The 21666-nt window shown below is 41.7% G+C and overlaps 1 protein-coding gene and 1 long non-coding RNA gene across 4 annotated transcripts in view; one reads left to right on the top strand and one right to left on the bottom strand.

Moving 5' to 3' along the window:
- The window catches only part of LOC115422104 (uncharacterized), a 32539-nt gene extending 14957 nt beyond the window's left edge, over positions 1 to 17582 (top strand). For 2 of the 3 annotated variants that reach the window (XR_003935789.1, XR_003935787.1), the window contains 3 exons: positions 243 to 910; positions 15104 to 15191; positions 15690 to 17582. This is a non-coding gene — a long non-coding RNA (uncharacterized LOC115422104). The remainder of the gene's footprint in view (positions 1 to 242; positions 911 to 15103; positions 15192 to 15689) is intronic. The other variant, XR_003935788.1, reaches the window with a different exon arrangement.
- mafba (MAF bZIP transcription factor Ba) lies at positions 3813 to 7566 on the bottom strand. Its single transcript, XM_030138179.1, has one exon. The coding sequence runs from the start codon at positions 7087 to 7089 to the stop codon at positions 5860 to 5862; it is 1230 nt and encodes a 409-aa protein (XP_029994039.1). The 5' UTR covers positions 7090 to 7566; the 3' UTR covers positions 3813 to 5859.
- Positions 17583 to 21666: the final 4084 nt, after the last annotated feature.

Genomic DNA, 21666 nt, shown 5'->3' with positions numbered 1-21666 from the left:
CTCCCAAGTTGATCATGCATAATTTAACTTTGTGATTCCATATAATCATCTGTAATATTTCCTGCAAAACTCTGACAGCAAAGTGTCTTTCACATGTCCAGATGAAATATGGTCTGTACAGCTTTAAGTCTGAGGGGGGGGACACTATAGCGTCTTGTTTGCAGTAGAGGTTGATGGTTCAAACGTATCATTGACCGCTCGGTGTCTGCTCTTATCTTCTCCCTCTGGCCTTATCCCCACAGCGGCCAGACATGGATCAATCCCACCCGGAATTGGGTTTCACATCCCGGAAGCAGAGATGTACACATGGGTCACTTTCATTGACTCAGTGCGGCCATGTCCATAGGTATCCATCATACAGGCCATTGACTCGTTGTGACCATGAAGGTACAGATTCATCATAAGGAAAGGCTGTGGTGGACGAGGTCAGCGAAAAAGTAGCGGCTGCTTCTCATCTGCCATGCGGTTGAAATTAAGCCTTTTGAGATATTATCACTAATGTCGATGTAATTACAGTATAATGTACTATACATGGGTGTTTATGTAAAATTAGGTTTTCTGCCAATTATGTGGTGTGGAAAACTAAAAAAAGTAAACCACAAAATTACATTTAAGATTAGATCGTTTGCATTTTGAGCGCATGTGTTTTCACCTGCATAAAACAGTCAAACACAGTCTGATTATTTGTGTTGAAGTGTATGTTTGTGCACGTGTGTGTTGGGCGTTACATGCCGGAGATAAATAACAGACGCAGTGATGCTGTGTTGATCTGAACTCCAGACAGCGTCGGGGCTCAGCTGAGGACTGAGACGGAGAAGACGAAGGGAGGGACAGAGCGAGATGAGCGAGAGACGAGAAGAAGATGGTGAAGATTGATTGCCATTGACTCTGGTCCAGAGCGCTGAGAACTGTGAGATTCCAGCAGCCGGTCTGAAACACACGCACACATGCACACACACACCTGTGAGATATGGTAAATACCTGGAAAACACAGGGAAACACGCCGAAGGGAGCCCGCTGACAATACCGAGCAAAGTAAAACACAAATAGACAAAGACTAATTACTGCAAAGTAATTCTTTCATCTCCTGTTCTCAGTGTGTGAATCTGTAGGTGAACACTAACACACACAGACACACACACTCTAAAAAAAAACCCTCTTAGTAACTGGTTAATGCTTTGTTGTATGTGTGTGTGTGTCCCTTGGGAAAGCCTGCTTTAATTCCCCAGGAAATCATTGTGATTTAGAGTAGCAGGGAAGTCACTTCCAATGAAAGTCAATGGACCGCTGGTGTGGCGGTGGGTTGGGCTGCATGAGTGTGTGTGTGCATGTGTGTGTGCTTGGAGTGTACCTAAGTGGAGTTTTTTTTTTTTTTTTTATCAAAATGTAATTAAATCAACACGATAGCACAGAGGGAGTTCAAACTATATAGAAGCTGGTGGAAATTAAAATAACCATATGGCTCAGAGAAAGAAGGAAAAACTGTTATTTGCCAAAAAAAATTTAAAAATCACCTCACAGTCTTTTCTAAATAATGCAACATACGCATGATTTGATGCTGTTCTAGCACTGAATGTTTTGAACAGGCAGGAAGGCAGGTACAAACCAAACTGGACTTGAAGTACCTGCACCACAGAGTTGACACTAATGCTCGGTCCGCTGTAGCTGACTGAGTTTGGGGCTTGTAAATGTTTTTGGGTCCTGGTGGTGAACAGAAGCAGTTCAGGTTAGGGACAGACATCCCTGAGCCCTTCGCTGCTGCTGCTGCTGCTGCTGCTGCTGCTGCTACTGATGATGATGATACAAGGAGCTGGTGGAGGCTGGCAGAGCAGGCTGAATGCAGATAGGATCTCTGTGGGGGGGCGTGAATGTGTGATTGGAGACTAAAATCATTACAGTACGCCTGGTCACTGTGTCCTTGGCTCTTCCGCTGAGCTGAGGCCAGTGCTGATGCTTTTCTCTACTTTCCCCCGCTGTTTCCGACTTCCTCTTTTCTGTATCTTTCACCATTTTTACCGCTCTACTGTTTTCTTTATATATATATATATGTCGCTGGGTTTGAACAAAAACATGAACATCTTGTCAAAACAAAACAAAACAAAAAAAACCTCTGCAGGTAAGAATGTGAGTGAACGTCCACATGTGCAGCATGTTAATAATGCATAGAAGATTAACACAAGCCAGTGATGAGGAAGTCAGGGAAAATACAACTAAATATTACACCCCTTAGCGGATCAGTTTATGTTTGTTGGATCTGTGTTTTATGTGTTTAATTGAATTAATATTATATCCCTATTACTTGCAGAATTAATTGTGAAATAATTTTTTTTCTTTTTTAGAAAATGTAGTCACTTGTATGATTTTTTTCCCCTTTTTTTCCTCTGTAATTTCTGTGCATCTTGTTGAGTGTAAACATGTGTGTTGAATCCTGAAGTCATATTACACCATATAATACTTTACATAATACATTTTCCCCTCTGGGTCACTCACACACTAATCAGCTTTAATGTGAAATGAAAAAAGCTGGCGAAAAGGATATCCAGCAAACAAAATGAAACATATTTATGTTATTTTGTGCTATTATCACAACTGTAAACCTCTCTTTTTTTTCTTCCTGGTTCACCCTAGCTGCACTCATGCCCCCAGGCTGCAGTGGCTGTCCAGAGAGAGAGGGAGAGAGAGAGAGAGAGAGAATGTAAACTAGACTCGCCCTCCTTGGGTCTCATTGGTTGATTCTCTGCCTAGCGGTTTTGTCCTTGAGAATGTGCAGACACGGGGCAGATAATGTTCTGACACCAGAAACTCTAGACCCGGACCAGATCAACACTTACTCTCTTCTTCTTCTTCTTCTTTTCTGCTTCTATTGTCATGCAATCCTGACGCGCAGATTGAAGAACGCCGGGTGTTTCTTGATGGTTTTTGCGCATTGAATTCACAAATCTGCTATTCAAACTTTTGACAAATCTAAAATAAAACTATTTCAATTTCATATTTTGTTTGTGTATTTACATGTAGCATCAAGCCACTTGAGAGATTGCAAGTGTGTTGACACATGGCAATCATAAATTCCTGTAACCATATTATCACACATAATATCTCAGCCGCAGGCGCGCACATGGGATTATTCTGGAGCTGAGGTCTGGCTCAGCGAATTAGGAGACTTTTTTTACGACTCAGATTGTGTAACAACCTGCACCACTCGAACCTTTAAATGTATTCTAAGCCATGCACGGAGAAACACTAAAAATTATTTTACCACTTAATGTAAATCTGAGGGTTTCATCTCCTCTCCGGTGCGTTGCAAGGTCAAAGATCTCCTTTTACCGTGCGCTCTTGGAACGGCGGGAGTTTCTGCAGAAGTCAGCATGCCAGCAGAGGCCAGCAGCATGTATAGGAATCTCCCCGCAGCCACACATAAACGGCCAGAGCTGCTCAACTTCGGATCTAGTCACATTACGCACGTAGATCCAAAAGTTGCCACTTGATTTTAAAATGTAAAAATAAAATTAAAGCTCTGGACAAATGCAAGAAGTTTACAGGATGTGGAAAATAAGTTCTTAAAGTGGGAAATAATTCTCCTAAATCGCTGCAAAAATTGATGTGTATGTGTGAGAGCTGTGGCTACACTCACTAACTTTTTATTTGTACCTTTTTTTGGCACAAAGTGTGCCAGAGTGCGCTCCTGTAATTACAGTGTGTGGGATTATTAATGACCGATAATGTGCTGTTAATGTGTCGGTGTGCGCCTGATGTTGTCATATTATCATGATCTTTCTCTCTATTAGGGGAAAAACAAGTCTGAGAGGTAATTATTGCCATTTCAATGACTTTAATAAGCAAAATAGGAAACAATTTCTTCCAAAAACAACAAAAAATAAGACAAAACAGAAACCAGCCTGAATGGAAACAGTTCAAATTAGTGTTTAACTATTATTTATATAAACAGGATTGAAAATTGATCCCCATCATCGGCCAAGTACACTGGAATTTATGAAAACAAAACAACAACCCGCTGCTGCAGTTTCAGTTCGATTTCAACACAGTTGAATCAGTAACAAACGAAAGATTGTTAAATGCATGACTTTTCAACAATAGTTTCAAATGCAAGCACCATGCTTATTCGATATGATCTGACAGTTTGTTAATTTAAATCATTAAAATAAAAACTTTAACTATGCATCTGGCCAGCAGAACCAGAATCATCAAATAATAATAAAACAGACAAAAAACGTATTATATAACATACAAATTGTTTTCATTTTGAGAATTTGCACAACCTGAATCCCCTTTTTTACTGACCGGCAGAAAAAAATCAGGAAAACATAGAACATTATTAGTTGAACTTTGTATTAAAACGCTTGCGTTATCTAAATATCTGCATAAAACCCTGACAAGTGACATGTTGCACATTTCTAAATTGTTAAAAATATAAATGATTTAATGCTACAGGTGGCCGCCAATCGGAATGAGAGGTTTAGATTTGGTCTGGGTTTGATGTGGTTTATTAAAGTTGAGATAACGACACACAGGACTGTTCTGAATTGGTGGGACTGCAGCCACATTTAATTAAGATAACAGAAAGCATGTGTGTGTGTTATATGTTCTAGAAAACTTGTAACTTCGCCTGTGCAGTGTACTCTGTAGGCTCCGAAAATATTGTAGCCACATGTGTGTCTATTGAGCTTCACACACGTGTCCAAATATTACCAAAAAATGCACTGCACTCAGGCTTCTTTAACATAATATTACAGAATGGAATCATAGTATGTCTTCCTGGAGGGAGGTTTGCACAAAGTTCAAAATGAAAACTTGGAAATCATTATCCAAAAAGTGCACTTGACACACAAAGTTTGTTGTATTTAAATGCAACTGAAAAAATGCACTCCTCTCTCAGTCTATACCCCAAATGATAACAATAAAAAATAAGTGAAATAAAAACACAACTCAAGAAGAAGAAGTTCAAACCAGCCTCCTCAATCTTGTTGTGCAGTTTTGCGGTTGCATAATATTTACAAGCCCAAAGAAACCCACACCATATGATACTGCACCGGCAGTCCTGCTGTTCTGTCCCCTTTGCATTTCTCTAACCCCCCAAACTATGGAGAAGCGCAGATCAACAACATGCTCTTAATATACACGAGAAGATGAAAGTACAAAATAGAAATTATTACCGTACATGTCCAGCATGCAGGATTAATATTTAATGCAGATTTTTTGTTTCAATATATATTCGAATATAACCAAGCAGGCAATAAATCAATGAGATGTTGCATAAAATGTCCCCCCCGTGACGGGTTTGTAGACAGAAGTTTAATTTGCATAAAACGAAGTCTTGATTTTGGAGATTTTCTCAGATTATGGGCCCACTTGTCGAATGTGAATCTTGTGTCGCAGGCTGCGCAGTCAGGCCTACTTGTTGTTTCATAATGTCATCGTTTTGGAAAACAAAAGTACAAGACAACTGCCTCGACGCCATCCCACACTACTTACAGATCATTGAAAAGCTGTAGCCTTAAAGGAAAAAAAAAATATCAGCCGGTCCTCTTCTTTGAAGAAGAAAAAAAGTCTCTTCACTACAAGCAACTAATCTACAAAGATGCTGCGACTGGTCAGACACTCTACATTGCTCTTTGTATCTCAGTTGACACGTGGATGGAGAGATGATTATATATGAGAATACTATCTGATGGATTATTCTTCTAATATGAATATAATTGTTACCGTATTAGTATAATCATAAAGAGTATGGGAGGTGTGGATTATTATTTGTTCATCAGCCAGTCTGTCTTTTGTGGAGAAAAGGAAAGGTGAGGGGGAAGTTTGTTGTGAGGGGGTTCACAACAAAAAGGCTATGACAACTCACATGAAAAACTCTGGAGATGAAGGGTTGTCACTGGTGGAACCAGCCTCACGGAACCCGTTATTGGCCCCTGAGCCCGTCAGTTTCTCACACTTGAGTTTGTAGGCGTCCCTCTCCCTGGCCAGCCGGCTGATCTCCGCCTTCAGCTGCTCCACCTGGTTCATCAGCTGCGTCTTCTCGTTCTCCAGCACGTGCTTCTGCTGCACGCGCTTGAACCGGCAGGACTGCGCGTAGCCCCGGTTCTTCAGGGTCCTCCTCTTCTGCTTCAGGCGGATGACCTCGTCCTTGGTGAAGCCCCGTAGGTGTCTGTTGAGCTCCCTCACCGACATGGACACCAGCTGGTCGTCGGAGAAGCGGTCCTCCACGTTGAGTCCGCCCCCGGAGCCGTGGTGCGGCCCGGACTGGTTCAGGTGTCCGTGCGGATGGTGGTGGTGATGGTGGCGGTGGTGATGGAGCGGCTGGTGGGACTCTGGGGATACCGGGGACGGGCTGTCGGGGTCCTGGCTGTGGTGGTGGTGGTGCTGGCTGTGTGGGTGGTTGTGTCCGCCCGGGTGCCCGGACAGTTCCTCGGCGTGGTGCGGGATGCCCCCCGCATATGGGTGGTGGTGCTGCTGGCCGTGGCCGTGGTGACTGTGGTGGTGGTGCGGGCCCCTGTAGCCCTCGAAAGCCCCTTGCTGCTGCAGCTGTTGTTGGACGTGCGGAGGCGGAGGGTGGCCGTGAGCCGTGGCTCCAATCAGGGCCTCCACCGCGTCCTCCGGGGTCAGGCTTAGCGTCTGCGGGTCTATCTGCTGGTGGTACCCGCCGTTCGTCGGCATCCAGTAGAGCTCCTCTAGGTGGTTTTTCTGCTCTGTGGGGCTGAAGCTGGGTGAGGAGGGCACCGAGCTGCAGGGTGTGCTGATGGGGGTGGAGGACACAGAGCCCTGGGGCTGCAGGCGGTTACACTGGCGCACACCGTTGCGCTCCAGCCCGGCCAGGCCTTCCTTCTTCACGTCAAACTTCATCAGGTCAAAATCGTTGACATATTCCAGAGCCAGAGGGCTGCTGGGTAGCTCCGGGCCCATGCTCAGCTCTGCACTCATGTTGTTGTCGCGGCTCTTTTGCAGATATGCAAAGGTACTTGCGAGCGTCGCAAAAACTGACTTCTTAATCAGTGTCTCTTCTCTCCTTTCTTGTTTCATGCAATAGTTCTTTTGGCTCCTCCACAGCTGTGCACTGACTTGCTGTAGCATGAAACACCGTTTGATTGGTGGAAAAAGGAAAAGGAAAAAAAAAAAAAAAGTAGCGGAGGAAAACTTTCAGACTAATGCTCTGCAAACGGTTTGCGTCATATAGCCTACTTGTGCTGGGATAATCTGGCAGAGACCAGGCAGGAGGTAGAAAGCAATGCGTCTCAGTGCAAAAGTAAAAACCTCAGTCCACTCAGTAGAAGTGTATTCACACCAAAAAATCTACATAAATAATCATAAAAGAGATACCACATTTGTTCGCTGAGACGGGCACCAGTCCTCGTTGCAACTTCTTACTTGTAAGTCCCTTTTTTCTCCAGGAAAATGTCAGGAGCGAATAAAGCGGAGTAAATAGGGCGTCTGATTTTCGCTGAGAAGCAGCTTTTCCAGCTCTGCACCGCAGAGATTTCAAGGCTCGCCTCTCTCTCTCTCCTTCTCTCTCTCCCACTCTGGTATCCAGCAGACTGCGCTTGGACTCAGCCTGTGCTTTATCCTTATAGCGCCCCGTGACGTCGCGCCGAAAGGCAGGATCGCGCTCGTCTCTCCAATGGGAGCGGGACTGTGCGCACAAAACGGAGGAAGAGGAGGAGAACCGAGGAAGAGGGAGGGGGTGCACAATACGCTTCTGACAGCTACAGACAGTCAGCTGACCGACTTCCCTAAAGTGGGAGGAAAGTGGAGGAGTAAAAAAAGGAGAAAGAAATGCCTTCACTTGGTGAACGCTGTGTGGAACGCACGACTCCCTGTCTTTCCCCGCGATGACAGGAGATCTCAGTGATTTATAGATGCACTGCGTCGCTGGAAGGCTGCTGAAAATGATCTAATTGCACTTTATGACACAACCAATTTCTTTACCTGTAATGTCCAATATTAAAAGCTGACTTTAGACATAGCGTTGAAATTAAATCCCTGGTGCTTTTATGTTGCACTTTAATTTGTTTTTACCATTTTATAGGAAATTTCACTCATGTTTCACAAATCGTTTTGTAAAAATGCTATTTAACTTTAATGATAGTTAATTAAAAACACATTTTCTAATTTATTGAATAGTTTTCACCCTCAGTTTTTGTTTACAAAAGTGTTCAGATATTATTATTATTATTTATATATAAAATTTAACTATCACAAAATAATGACAATCAGTAACATTTGGAACCTTTGGTACATGAAACATTATTGATACGTTCTGTCTGTTTAAACGTAATGCTTTGATAACTGTACTTAAGTAAACATTTGATAAATATTTCCAGTCTGATGTCTCCTGGAGGTGTTTACACAACCCTCCACTGCATCAGAACATGTTAAGTATAGACTCCTTCTTCAAAGCTCAAAGGAAAGTTGACTGTGTCCAGAGTCTGTTATTACTCCCAGGTTTAATCTCCACATCAGGCTCCTCTTGGCTCGGACAGTTTGTTTTACACTGAGCAGCATCACAACAGAGGAATCACCAGAAAACAGGCTCAAGGCTGCCCCTGCGTGGGCAACACACGAACCGATGGAAGCCGCTGAGGCGCTGCGTAAACGCGTCCTTTTACTTTGCGCTTGGAATGTTATCAGTTTGATTGCGCGGTTTAACAGATCACATCCTGAAATTATGACTGACAACAATTAATCTGTGTTGTTTGAGTCTCATAAATACCGACTGTCACAAGTTTAATCGCCTCGCTGATACAGTCTAACAGGTAGTTTGACCAAAATAGAATCAGATCGCTCAGATATGTGCGTAAAGCATCGATCTCATCTGTATTTTAATTGACCGCTAAAAAAAAAAAAAAAAAAAAAAAAAAAAAGAGAGAAGTGTGAGTAATTGCCAGGCTTCTCTGCAAAAGGAAACTACTTGTAAATGAGTCAATTGGAAGGATCGATTGGATTATCATTTCGTTTTCCCCTCATATCCACGGTTGAGTACAGCCGCGTCCAGGGCGTATTGATCAGGGTGGATGTAAGAGGAGGCTGCCAAAGATAAGATCCGATAATGAAGGGCTTATTTGTTTGGTTTCAATTCTTAATCAGTTTGAGCTCTGCAGCAGTGTATCAATGAATGAAGTCTGAATCCAACTCATGGCATAAATCAGGACCCGTCCTGCTCTGCATGCTCCTAAAAAACTAAGAGTTAGAAATTTTTGGATGCAGCTGCAAGTTAGAATTTAAATAATTTCTTTCTTTCTTTCTTTCTTTTTTTTTTTTTTTTTTTTTTTGTAATTTAAATAACTACGACATAACCTAAATTCAGTATAATTTACAATGCACAGTTTTGTCAAGAAAAATCTGAAATCATAAAAGCACGAGATTAAAAAAAATCCAAATATTCCTGAGGCAATTTTAAATTATTATTTTTATTATTGTTATTATAATTATTTTTACTGCTGTTACTTCTCCTATAACTTTATGATATTATTATTAGTGATAAACGCCATTATTTTGGAGCAAGTATTTTTATTTTTTTTAATTATTATCTTTTTTTTTTTTATACAAAGGTAATCAAGTGCATTTTAAAGTCACTCTGTACAGTATTTAATCTGTGTAATTTCACATTTTTATCGACACAGAATGATCCCTTAACCTGCACCTTTCTCTCATCTTATCATCATTTAGACACACTCTTTTCTCCCAGTGCCGGAGCTCTGTGCGCACTAGTCTGACCATCACTCCATAAAAACCACTGACACAGGAATTCAACCCTAATAATTTTGGTTCACTGCCAAAAACCTATAGGTGCCATTCAAGTTACAATCGGTCTTTTTCTCCTCTGAAGCTCCTCACTTGTCAGTTCCAACTTCAAAAGCACCCTGAGCGAGTCGTACCGAGCCGTGCCGCTCTAAAACATCTTCCCGGAGAGGCCGACCCAGCGGCAGCCCCATTAGGTCGTAATGCTCTCTAATATAGCCCGGGTTCGCCGTCTAATAGATCCAGGCAGGCCTGCCGGCGGCTCTCCCCCTTCGGTAATAACGGGCTGTAATGGAGAGACGAGATGTAAAAAAGCGTCCATGTCAGCAGCATATCGGTGGTTAATGATCTATTAAGTGATCCGTGTGCTTATGGACAGCGAAAAAAGTGTTGATGCTTGCTTATTCGCCCCTAATGAGAGTCCCATCCTACGGATTTTAGGAATGAATAACAGAAATAAAATCACCTTTAAAATGTTACATTTAACAGTTGACGCATGGAGGCTGCAGTGGCTGCAGAGCTTCCCACAGCTCACATCTCACACCTCCAACAGGCCCGCTGGTGTCACAGAGGAGGCCTGAGCTCACAGACTGGAACACACATGAGCCATCTCACAAATATGGATTTCAATTCAGCTCCGTGTAGAAACCAGGAACCTATCCATGCATGTGCACCTGCTGCCGGAGGCCGGGCTGCTGATCTGGACCTGACTGAACTCCAACTTCATCACTGAAGGAGGATGCTTAAGGATCTACAATGGATGTTTTTTTGTTTTTTGTTTTAATTTTTATTTTTCACTCTATTTTGACTGGACTTCACTTTGAAAGGAAACTTTTGTCCGGTTTGGTCACTTTGATGTGCGTAACTGTGGGCTCTAGTGGTCCCTTGGATTCCTGGAAAGGCAGCACCACACCACAGAGAGGAAAGGTATCCGAGCTGGAAGGCCCGTGACAGGGCGAGTGAAGGGTGAGGGATGGAGATGGAGATGGAGGGACGGGACTTTTCGGAAGTGCAGCTTAGATGAGCGTTGATGCATGAGAGTGAGAGGCAGAGGCAGCCCTGGCTCCAACCTGCAAACTTTTTTCCGTATAACCCTTCTCCCTCGTGTACTTTACTGCTTTTTAAAACGCATTACAAGTGAGTAATCTAAAAAGAACCAATGAGGTCCAAACTGTAAATTACAACTGTTGAGACTTCCTTTCTTTCACTGCAATGCAATGAAACATCTGCTTAGGTTTGACGTATTTCTTCAATGTGTGCTTATGACTGAAACAGGTTGTAGAAATATGTTGACATTCATCTCATTGTCAGTTTTCCATTCTTTCTATTTACGGTGGTGCTTAGGATAGTCTTCTAATAAAAACGCTCGGCTCCGTCATAACTGAATTTCTTATTTGTTAAATGCCTTTTATTGCTGCAGCTGCATTCCCCACTCATCCACAATATGTAATCTGGTATAAAACAGTACCTGCTTCAAAAATAATTTCCTTTTGAAAATAAGTAAACTTATAGAAAAGCATATTTGTTCATGGCACATCCAGTGGAGTCCTTTTTGCATCTCTAATGCCCCATCCTCCGTTTACAACATGCAGTTGTTCAGGCATTCTTGTTTACCTCAGACAGATCGATTATCTCTGTGAAAACATGTATTATTAAGATGTGTCGTCTATGTAAACAGGCAGAGGCCAGCCTGTGAAGAAAGCGAACATCCCCATCAGGGATAATTGACTGAAGAGTCTCTAAAGGAAAACAACAAGAGGTGAGATAAGAGCAAATTCTGGCAACATCATTAATATGAATAAGTATCGATTTAACAGTGAACATCACATGTTTGTCGTTAAAAATGTGCTCTTGATGTGGTCTTCTTTATGCGTGGGCCTGCTGTGGACTTTCATAATTCATCTGTAGTGTTTTCATCAGAGCTGCACTCTCACCATTTACGCACAGAGAAGGTAGTTGGGTTCGCAGGGAAAATTAGGGCTGATTTCTTGTGACAGGGCGCCTCTGGTGGCGCATTTACTCATTGCTAATAGTTTGATGTGTATCATCAGTGACAAGTCGTTTTTTTGGCGCTCACTCTATGCAGCCAGCTCCAACTTCAGGACTGTAGTTATTTAATCTTTTTTTTTTTTTAATGAAAGAGAGAGTGAGAGGATGACAGAGAGAAAGAAAAGAGAGAGATGGACAGAGAGAGGATATAAAATATGATGTGGGGCCAAAGCATAATAGTAGGCCTTTTCTAAGATTAGATGTCTCTGATTGACATGTTGTAAATATAACAACAAATAAATGTCAGTGCACACTGTACTGGCCTAATCCCAAAGGAAAAAGAACAATAAATCTGCCTTTTGCTGTGGTCATTTCATTAATGTAAATTGCAATGCTATGTACAATACTTTGGCTTCTCTCCAGTTGGCTCTTTGTTGAGGTTTACGCATAACATTGGGTTTTATCATAAACTGAATCTGTGTGACCACAGAATGTGGGGGACGCCACAAGAACCAAGTATCAAAGTGCAGGCATCACATAATTAAAGCCCATATTCTCTGGTCATAACCACAATTTACATCTGTATTTTGAAAGCCAATAACTGGCTACTGTAATTCTACTGAAACATACAAGTCATACATAATTAGACCATTTCCCCCAATTGCACCTGTTTATTTCTAAAATGCAATGACATATATGCAGCTGATAAAACATGATTTAATCCTAAATTATTGGACCTTTTTTCTTTATCATATCTTTTTGCACTCTGCTGTCTAAAACAGTCTCTGGCATTAACATGTCAACACCCAGGAGCTTCTTTCGTCATTCATGGTGCTCTTTAATTGTGTGCATATGTGGCTGTCAGATTATATCTCTGGCTTATATAAAATTTCCACTGCATGTGATATTCTGGAAAATGTGCGCCATGTACTATATGTGCAGCAGCAGCAGCCTCTTATTAAGCCTGGGGCAAAGAAAGAGCTTTAATGGGCCTCAAATGGCTCTGTTTAATATCAGAGAAGACTTTATTTTCTTGTCAAGTGTGTAATGCATTTGGGTTTGTGATAAGTTAACCCACAGGTCAGTTTGGTGCCAGTGTGTGAGTGTGTGGGCATGATTGATCAGGAGGTGGGCTTCGCATATTTAGGGAGAAGAGCTGAGCGGGTGTTTTTACTTCTTTTTTTTTCCATCCTTACTTTGGGATTCCTCTTCTCTTCTCTTCTCTTCTCTTCTCTTCTCTTCTCTTCTCTTCTCTTCTCTTCTCTTCTCTTCTCTTCTCTTCTCTTCTCTTCCTCTCCTCTCCTCTCCTCTCCTCTCCTCTCCTCTCCTCTCCTCTCCTCTCCTCTCCTCTCCTCTCCTCTCCTCTCCTCTCCTCTCCTCATCTGACCTCCCCTGCCTCACCCCTCTCCTCTGGCCCTGGCCCTGCCCACCCTGGGTCATTTATCATGGGCCAGGAGGGGAGCCCCCCAGGCCTGCAGGCCCCTGTCAGCCCCTGCAATCGCCTCTTTGTGGCTCCCAGCAAACAAGTGTCGGATCAGCAAAAGTCTATTAAAGCCTGGTGGGCCTTTCTCAGCCAATTGGGCTCGGGTCACTGAGCTGCTCTCCTTGCTACTCCGAGAGCTCTTTGTGTCGCCACCGTTCGCTGACACAGATCCCCACAAGATTAATGATTTTTAGCAGCCATTTGGGTCTCATTCGCAGGGTCCTTCTCTCTTTTTCCCTCTTTGCCCCTTTTCCTCTTTTCTCTGTTCATTGCCGTCCTTTTTTTCTTTAACCTATTTCTTCTACTCTCTGCCTATACCTCCTGATTTTCTTTCTTTTTCCTCACTGGTTTACTTCTCTCCTCCTCCCTTTCACTGCTAGTCCAATCAATGTTTACCATTTATGTCTTCACTTTGTAACGTCATTATCCGTATAAGAGCTGCTGCCTCTGATGGTACCTCATTATTTGTCTTGTAAATGTCTTAATTTTATGATGAAAAAAATAAATCAAAACTCTTACTGTTGTTGTTCGATGAGTTTCAAAGAGATGATGTTTCTCACTCTGGGTAAATCAAAATGATATTAAGCAAACCAACCTGAGCATCCACATTACAATCCTGGCAGTCTTCCCCGCGCTCAGCCTCTTGAGGTTCGGAGTAATTTGAAATCTTCGAGCTGCTTTCATGACTTCCATGTTGCCATGTCCTCAGTGTTGTTTCCAGTAATTACTGCAGGTTAAGTGCACGTCCCGGAGCCCAGTGGAGGCAGCTCTATCCCTCACCTGGGACATGACTCAGCACAGTTCAGGTCATCCGGCCATTTCCCTGACCACTGGACCACACCCCGACCTACTCTAAACCCACAGGACAAGCTCTGTTTACCAAGAATCCATGTTCACTTACATCACCTAATCTAATGGTAGCTTTATTTACTGGCACAAGTTTTGCACTTACTCATCTTCAGACATGTTCATGCTTGGAAATTCTACATAGATTCATATATTTTTTTCTCTTTTGGTCTTAGCAGTTTTCATAAGTTGTAATTTCACTTATTTAATGTAATTTAATTTAATACATGTGCTGAACCCTTTATTAATCTGGTTTTTAAGTTATATAGTATGTCACTCCTTGTAAAGCTCAAAAATATTGGCACATTCTTTCTTCTATCTGTAAATCCAGACCTACTATTGATATTTCATAGTCTATTCTGTTATTAATGTTGCTGTTATCTCTGTAATATTCGGCCTTTATATAGAAAAAGGGGGAAGCAGTGAAAAGCCCTGTGTACACATTTCTCTGTGTAAGTGAAGCTGTCAGTGATGCTGCCGGTTGGTCAGTGTCTGAGCTGCCTGTGTGTTTCCGATGTGTCTGTTTTAGGGCTGAATGGATGAACCCAGCCTGCCGCCGTGTCCATCCACCTGCCCCGTTTCCTGTCTGATTAATCTTCTGTATGTGTGTGTGTGTGTGTGTTTGTTTGTATGTGCGCTTGTGTGGAAATGGTTATAGATGGGGCGACACCACCACACTGGCAGTCTGAATCATTACTCACACAGATAGGGAGAGACCCAGGGCCGAGGAACCCCTAACATCCTCTCCTCCTCACATCCACTCACACTCACACACACACACACATCCCCAGGTTATTCATTTCTAAGCAGAGTGCCTGGCATTTCACCACTTCCACCCCCCTTTATTAAGAGACAGAGGCGCTGGGTTTCCTCTCGCAAAGGGCGAGTGAGGGATGGTTTTCGATTGGGCCTTATACTCTTTGTTTGCACCCTTCTTCTTTGCCTGTTCTCTCATCATTTTTCTTAATCTTTCATTTCTATCTCTCTCTCCTTCTCTGTCTCGTTCTCACTTTTTCCTCTTTTTCTTTCTAGGGATGCCGTCCACCCACCCAACAGCTTCTCGCCTCACAAGACTAAAAGCAAGAATAGGGGGAAAAAAAACGGTTTCTGTTAACATCCAGTATGTGTTTCCACATGTGCTCAGAGTCTCCAAACATCGATTATCATCAGGTTGTAGCCTCTGCAGTTGGAGGAAAGGTTTATAAACTGAAAGAATTCACACCTAAAAGGAGGGGTGAAGAAAAAAAAGCTACTGTCAGTTCCTAAAAGACCCAATGATCTTGAAATAGACTCAAGTGTGCACTCTTGGAGGTGCTACATAATAAGCATTATTAATGATAATTAATAATAATAAGCAGTGCTGACAGATGTACCGTGTAATCAGTGTCACATACTGGATGATTCCACATTTCCCTTCTTCAATGGCATCAGTTTAAAAGAGGACAAACCATTCAGAGAAACTGTTGCAAAGGAACAGATTTCATGAATGTAGAATTTAGCAGGAAATCTTTGCTTTCTGGCAGAGTTCTCTTTGTGTATTTATGTTAATCATGAGATATTTATAGCAATTTTTCCCATGTTGCTTCCTTATTTGGCTCTTTATTTCATCTCTTTCCAGGCTGCAGTAGAGTCCCACTTGGTGGAATATATGAGAGCAATTATAACCCCATCATGAAAAGACTGTGGACCTAAAAACAATGGCTAAATTGCAACATTGTTGAATATCCACAATGGAAACTCATAGAGAGCTCTGCACTATAGAGATTAAAAAAAAGAAAAGTGCCTGGGTGTATGTATGTGTATATATATATATATATATATATATATATATATATATATACACACTGCCTTTGCGTGTAAGTGTGTCGTGTGTGTTCATACATTTGATTTCAGATAAGGCATGCTTGCCATCCTCAGCGCTTGAACACGTCTGCTGTTTACAGTGTATATGCATGAGTATATGTGTCTGTAGCAGTATGTATGCATGTGTTAGAAGGGGGTGTATATGTACAGGAAGAGAGCCTGTAAATAAATCTGTTTGGGGATTGGGGGTGTGGGGATGAAATATGGTCCCAGGGATGTGGAGCAATGTGAAAAACTCGGCAACGCCAGGGAATAACAAATCTCCTGATGTCGCCTCTCTGCAAAATAAATACACTCCCTCGTACAAGTCATCCATCTGGACTATGAGTCGCAACAAAGACGCCCCCAATATATCCCCAACCCACCCCAACACACACATACACCCACTTACACAGGAACCATCACACAGTAGCCATATTTATTTACACATTTATTTATTTGTTTGTTTGTTGAATTAAATGAAAACTGCCAGTAGGGGATTAGAAAAGTGTGTGGGGTTTTTTTGTGAATGAAACACAATTTTTCTCAATCCCCCCCTCCCTTGTCCCCCCCGCCCCTTCCCCATTTTGAACAGTCTCTGTCTTAATGGGCGGTTTGGAGGGGTTGCAATGAAGTAGATGTGGGGGTGGCGGGTGCAGGGTTTGTAGATCGGGCGTTTTAACTAATGATCGATCACGGGGGATTAAATAATTAAATTTCAGCCTTGACAATTTAAAAGTCTCGCCACACATAGTCGACTGAATGAGGAAAGAGAAAGATGAAAGATTCTGCCTGCAGCAATGTATCAGAAAGATTCAACATCTAATACATTACAGGAAGAAAGCGTGGGTGTGTGTTTGTGTGTGTGTTGGCAAAAGGGTGTACTGTTTTTAGCTTATGTACGTGCAGATACTCTCCACTGACATATAGGTTTGAGTAAATACATTCAGCTAACTGCGTAGGCCCACCAGATTCTTCTTCACTTTTCTTATCTGGGCCTCTTCTCCCAGACACTACAACCTCTGCAGCACTAAAAGCTCACATGTGGGGCAATATGTATCTGTATTAAAATAAATAAATAACCACACAACAGCATAAAGGCGCTCACTTTTACAATAAAGGGATGAGATGTTTGCTATTTTGTTATTTTCTTTACAATTCAGTTTTCTTTTTCCAATTAAGGTCTATTCTCTTGGCTTAATTAGGTCATGGCGAGTTGTGAGTCATGGTGTGTGTGTGTGTGTGTGTGTGTGTGTATTTGTGTGAGATAGAGTGTGTGTGTGTGTGTGGGTCATTCTGTCCCTCCCAGGGATAAATATTAGTCCTCGTTGTTTGCAAATAGGTGATGTATGGTGGCCATATCTCTCGGTGATGAATGTTTTTTAGAAATTTCCTCTCCTTTATCAATTGACTAACAAACCCATGTATCACTGCCACTCTCTCCCACTCCCCACATAAATTAAATAACCAGCTCTCTCTCTCTCTTTTTCCTCTTGCTCTCTCTCTATTCCACTTCTCACTTGTTTCTCCCTCTGTGCCTCCATGTGCTCCTTTTCATTACTCCTTTAAGCTTTATTCATTTTATTACATTTTGTGCGTTTTCTGCACATGACGCACATCAAACCTACAGCAGTCAGCGCCAATGTTGTGGTGGTAATAGTCACACATTTGTTACATACTCTCAATCACAAATTTCCCTGTAATGTGATGAGACAATAAAGATGCTTTTGTGTCTGATTACCGCTTTGCCTTTAGCATATTTTTTGATGTTCTCATCATCAGGCGACGTCTGACGTACTTAACAACAGATCATCAAAACAGAAAATATGTTTACTCGTTCCTGTTTATCACTGTGTGCTCTCTAAATGTGCTGTCTTTCAGATGGACGCTGTGTAAAGAGCTACAGGCTGGGGCTGGGCGGTCTCCTCTCTGTCACAAGATGATGACAGGAGGCCGATTATGCCAGAACACCATATTGTAAACTACTCATCATTAGCGGGCCCATCCTGTCTAACGACGTCCTGGAGATAAACATAGGCGATGCAGAGAGCCATCCTAATCAGGAAGGCTGTTTAAGAGTGGGGCTCTCTCATTAAGCACAGCTGTATCACACCAGGATTATGGGAGATGTTGAGCTGTAAAGCGACGCTGTGACGCCGGCCCAGCCGATGCCTTGAGCTCCACGGGGGTCCGATGTTGTTCTGATTGTCCTCTAATTCCACAATGATCAAGAATCCAAAGATAAGTGCCTTACATCCAGCCAAATTAAATAATTACCCACCACCGAAGGTCTCTAGTCTCAGCCTCCCAGGGACACTTCCACACTAAAGGCAATAACATGAGGGTGGGGGATGACTTGAATTGGTGGTTTATTTGAGTTTCACTCCCTCGCTCCTTCTGTCTCCTCCGCTATGTTTATGCACAACACTCCCTCTTCTCCTCATCACCCTTTCCCAAAATTGTCATCGGCTTCGGAGGGGAAACAAATAGATCTGTAATCATGAGAACATGATATACTCCTCAGTAACACACTCCAACACATGCAAATGTTGCACACAGTCACACACACAGAAGAATAACAACCCAAAAGGAGGATTTGCTTGTGTTTCCAGGTCAAAGACTTGCCATTTGAACCAAAATATATTATGTTAATGCCCTTTTCTTTATCTCATTAAGAATATATATACAGGGTTGTTCAACTGCATAAAACTTAACAATAAAATGTTTTACAAGCCTGATTTTATGCTCAATTTGGGACCTTTATTTAGTTGCTAAACACCTTCACTTCATCTTAATCAGTTTTCCTTTATGTTTAGTACATATAACTTTTTCAGAAAGTTTAATCCAACTTCTCTGACGTACGTAAACACAGCAAATGTTCTCATCTTTGACTTGATAAACCAGTACGTATTTTATTTAAAATAAATAGCCGCCAATCATATTCTCACAGATTTAGGATCTGTTTCTTGCTTCCTGTCGGTCTTTCATCCCAATCCTCATCCTGTGTTATTGTCATCCACTATCCAACATCTCTCTCATCATGTTTCCCAATGACCCTCCCATGTCTCTCAGATGGACAGGCCTGAGTTGTCTGGACAGGCCGTAGCTCTCTCTACAAATGCCTGAACAATTGGAGGTAAATACGTTGGAGACAGCCCATTTGTTTTGGGCCGGCGGTGATGCATGCTTTTGCAGCGAACAGCACATTTTTACCACGCAGCCCAAAGCAGCTGTGAGTAATGGACTGCTCCGGCCTGTCCACTCATACTGCTATTTTTATTATTGTCTCCCTTATAGTTTTCATTTTTCATATCAGGGAGAGAGGGAGAAAGAGAGAGAGAGAGAGTGTACAGCGTTCCCTTCAAGTATGTTCTTTTCATAAAAGAGGCGGGAAACGAGGGCCCCACATCTCCCCCCTTCCACTCACTTCATCATCTTCCATCAACCGTCCCTCGCTTTTTTTAGTCAGACTGACAGATTTTGTTGGATGCCAGGAAGAGACAAATAAGGGATTATCAACAGACAGAACAATAATTCAGGTCGGACAGCTTCATAATAATTTTTCATTGATCCATCAATGTGTTTTTGTGGCATGTTTGGTTTATCCTCTGGGGATCTTTGGGGATTTTGTGATGGGGGGGCAAAAGGCAGCAGTTGTGTCAGTAGTATTATTTAAGGAAAAGTACTAATACCACACTGGAAATACTCAAAGTTCTGCATTGAGAACAGTATAGATTAACACTGTTTCTGCATTAATGTGTGTGCTTCATTTTATTGTTGTAGATGAGCTTATTTTAACCACTTTGGGAGTTTTATAGACCAAATATATTTAGTAGGGTGGTCCAAAAATTTTTTTTTAAGATTCTCTGGATTAGAACCCTGCATTTGGTTCCATATCTGGCCAAATTACTTTGGTCCTAATTTTATGCAAAGTAATTAATATTTAGAGGTTGCACAAGACACGTGGAGATTGCTCTATATACTATAACATAACTAGCCAAATGAATAAGGCATATTAGAATAATTTGTAATTTTATTCTCAAAATCAAACTGCAACTCGTATAAAAATGTTACTTAGAAAGTCCAGCAACCACTGTTGCTTTATTGAAATTACAAAAAAAGTTCCTGTGTTCTTTGACAACTTGGAGCCAGTACTGTTTCTGATCTTCATTTTTTGTTCGGCTACAATTGAGGTCTTGAATAAGCTCCACCCCTCTTTCAGCAACATCATTGACAACTTTTCTGGAATGCACAGTTTTAGCAGCCTGCTGAAAGTCTTCATCATCAGCCCAGTCTTCTGGAGGAATTCTTAAGAATGTTTGTGGCAGATCCAAAGTTTCAAAGAAACGCAGTGATCTGCTTCCCTTCATAATCTGCTTGATTAAGGGCATCCCAACGCTTTAGTGGAACCGAAAGAACCTTCATTTTCCATCATGTTGTGAACCATCAGCTGCTTCTGCTCTTGTGTCACACTGGAGTCGAAGAATGCCAGGACAACCAATTCTTCACTCAAGTACCAAAGATGTTGGCCGAAAGCTGTTAAGGCTGCTTTCTTGACAACTGAATTTTCATACTGTGACAGCTTTTTAAGGAATGCCAAATCATTTGCAGGGGCTTTCACTGGTGATGGGGCTTCAAACCATGCTCTGATGTAGAGGCTTTGTGCAGCCTCTAAAACATCTCCTTTTTCTTCCAAATTTTTTCCTAAATCATCTTTTGAATGCCAAAACCAAATGCAGGGTTCTAATTGAGGTTATCTGAAACTTTATTTTTTACCGTGATTGTTGGACCACCCTAATATTTATACCAGGGTGTCATGGTGGCACTACCTTCACCTCACGGCGAGAAGGTCTTGGGTTTGACTTCCTTCCTTTCTCTTTCCCTTCCTTTCTGGGTGGAGTTTACATGTTCTTCCCTCCTCCTCTACCCATCTGAATGGGTTCTCTGTGGATACTTCAGCTTCTTCCCTCCATTCAAAGCCATGCACAGGTTAACTGGTCAGTCTAAATTACCCAGTCGGTCTTTGAATGTGAGAGGGAATAACTGTTGGTCTGTATTTGTCTATGTGTGTCTTACGATTAAATTATCTGAGAATATTAGAATATGCTGATTACAATAGGACTTAGGAAAAGGAAATGAATCATCGTTAGGAAGACGGGCAAATATTGTGAAATATGTTTTGTAGTTATCTAGAACACAGGTGTCAAACATATGGCTCATGGGCCAAAACCAAAGGCCAAAGCCAAAGGGTCCAATCCGGCCTTGGGGATGAATTTGTGAAATACAAAAATGACACTGAAAATATTAACAGTAAAGGATGTACAGATTAATATGATCTAAATGGGGTCAGACCAGTAAAAAACTATCATAATTATCTATGAATGATTACAATTCTACAGTTTTCTCTGTTTTAGTGTAAAAAAGTGAAATTACGTGGAGATGTTGACATATATAAACTATACTTTCACAAAATATGTGAATAACCTGAAAAAATATGAACAACCTGAAAAATAAGTGCAATTTTACAACTATTCTACCTATTATTAAATGTTTTGCGTGTTTGTAGGTCCACTGTGATCTGTACATGTATGAATGATAAACACAGGCATACTATTGTTAAAATTGCACTTATTTTTCTTAAGATGTTTCAGGTTGTTCATGTTATTCACATTTTTACAGGACAGTTGGTAGATGTAAACATTTCCATAATGTAATTTAACTTTTTTCACAGTAATTATTTGATTAGTCTGGCC

This window comes from Sphaeramia orbicularis, chromosome 7 (genome assembly GCF_902148855.1).
Source record: "Sphaeramia orbicularis chromosome 7, fSphaOr1.1, whole genome shotgun sequence".
NCBI lineage: Eukaryota > Metazoa > Chordata > Actinopteri > Kurtiformes > Apogonidae > Sphaeramia > Sphaeramia orbicularis.
This window is presented reverse-complemented; position numbering and strand designations above follow the sequence as displayed.